General features: G+C 43.4%; 1 protein-coding gene across 3 annotated transcripts in view; it reads right to left on the bottom strand.

The window, feature by feature from the left end:
• Window positions 1-567: 567 nt before the first annotated feature.
• PTPRA (protein tyrosine phosphatase, receptor type, A) overlaps window positions 568-871 on the bottom strand; it is a 23,759-nt gene continuing 23,455 nt past the window's right edge. For all 3 annotated transcript variants that reach the window (XM_010021552.1, XM_010021550.1, XM_010021551.1), the window contains exon 22: window positions 568-643. In XM_010021552.1, the coding sequence (XP_010019854.1) occupies window positions 569-643 (75 nt within the window). In that variant the 3' untranslated portion in view covers window position 568. The remainder of the gene's footprint in view (window positions 644-871) is intronic.

The raw sequence follows: 871 nt of genomic DNA on the forward strand, positions 1-871 counted from the left end.
AAGCTCCTTTCCTACCCAAACCATTCCATGATCCTATGATATTTAGACATACACACACACACAGAGAAGAGGCTTTTTCCTTTGTTCTCCTGGTTTTTAAGAGCAGAAAACTGTGAACCCATTTCCCTGCAGGTCCAGCACCTTCTGCCCATGGGTTTGGGTGGGTTGTTAGATGAGATCCAGGATATCTTTTCCTTCTTGTTTTTTTAAAAAGGCTTTACTCCCTCCAGAGAGACAAAAAAAAAGAGATTTACAAACAAAATCACAGCCTGTCCGAGCTCTCCAGCAGAGAGGGGGGGACAATATCCATCCAAACATCACGCTATTTAATTCCCCAATAAAACATTGGAAAAAAAGGAGCCAACAGTATCCGCACTAACACTTTGCTACATATAAAATCTCCAGCTAATATGAAGCTTATGGTACCAACCTCTAAAACAGTTAAGATATATACACATATTTTTTTTGTGGGGGGGAAAAGGGGTATATTAACAAACAGAATATTACAAAATATTAAAGAAGGCAACTCTTCTGTCATTGGATTCGGGGGGTGGGTTTCTCCTTGTCTTCACTTGAAGTTGGCGTAGTCTGAGAAGGCGTCGATGTATTCCTGCACCACCTTGTAGCAGAATTCGTACTGTTCCTGGGGGATTTGGGGAGAGCACAGGGTTAGAGTAGGAAAAGTCACACCTGAGGCATGATTTGGTGCATGGAAGTGTTCAAAACATGTGTAGATGAGGCCCCCAGTGACAGGGGTTAGTGGTGGGCTTGGCAGCGCTGCGTAAAGCTTGGACTTGATGATCTTTGGGACTCTTCATCAGTGACAGGACAAGGGGTGATAGGTTTAAACTGAAACAGGGGAAGTTCAGGT

The sequence above is a fragment of the Nestor notabilis genome, unplaced genomic scaffold (assembly GCF_000696875.1).
Source record: "Nestor notabilis isolate BGI_N333 unplaced genomic scaffold, ASM69687v1 scaffold13779, whole genome shotgun sequence".
NCBI classification, from domain to species: Eukaryota; Metazoa; Chordata; class Aves; order Psittaciformes; family Psittacidae; genus Nestor; species Nestor notabilis.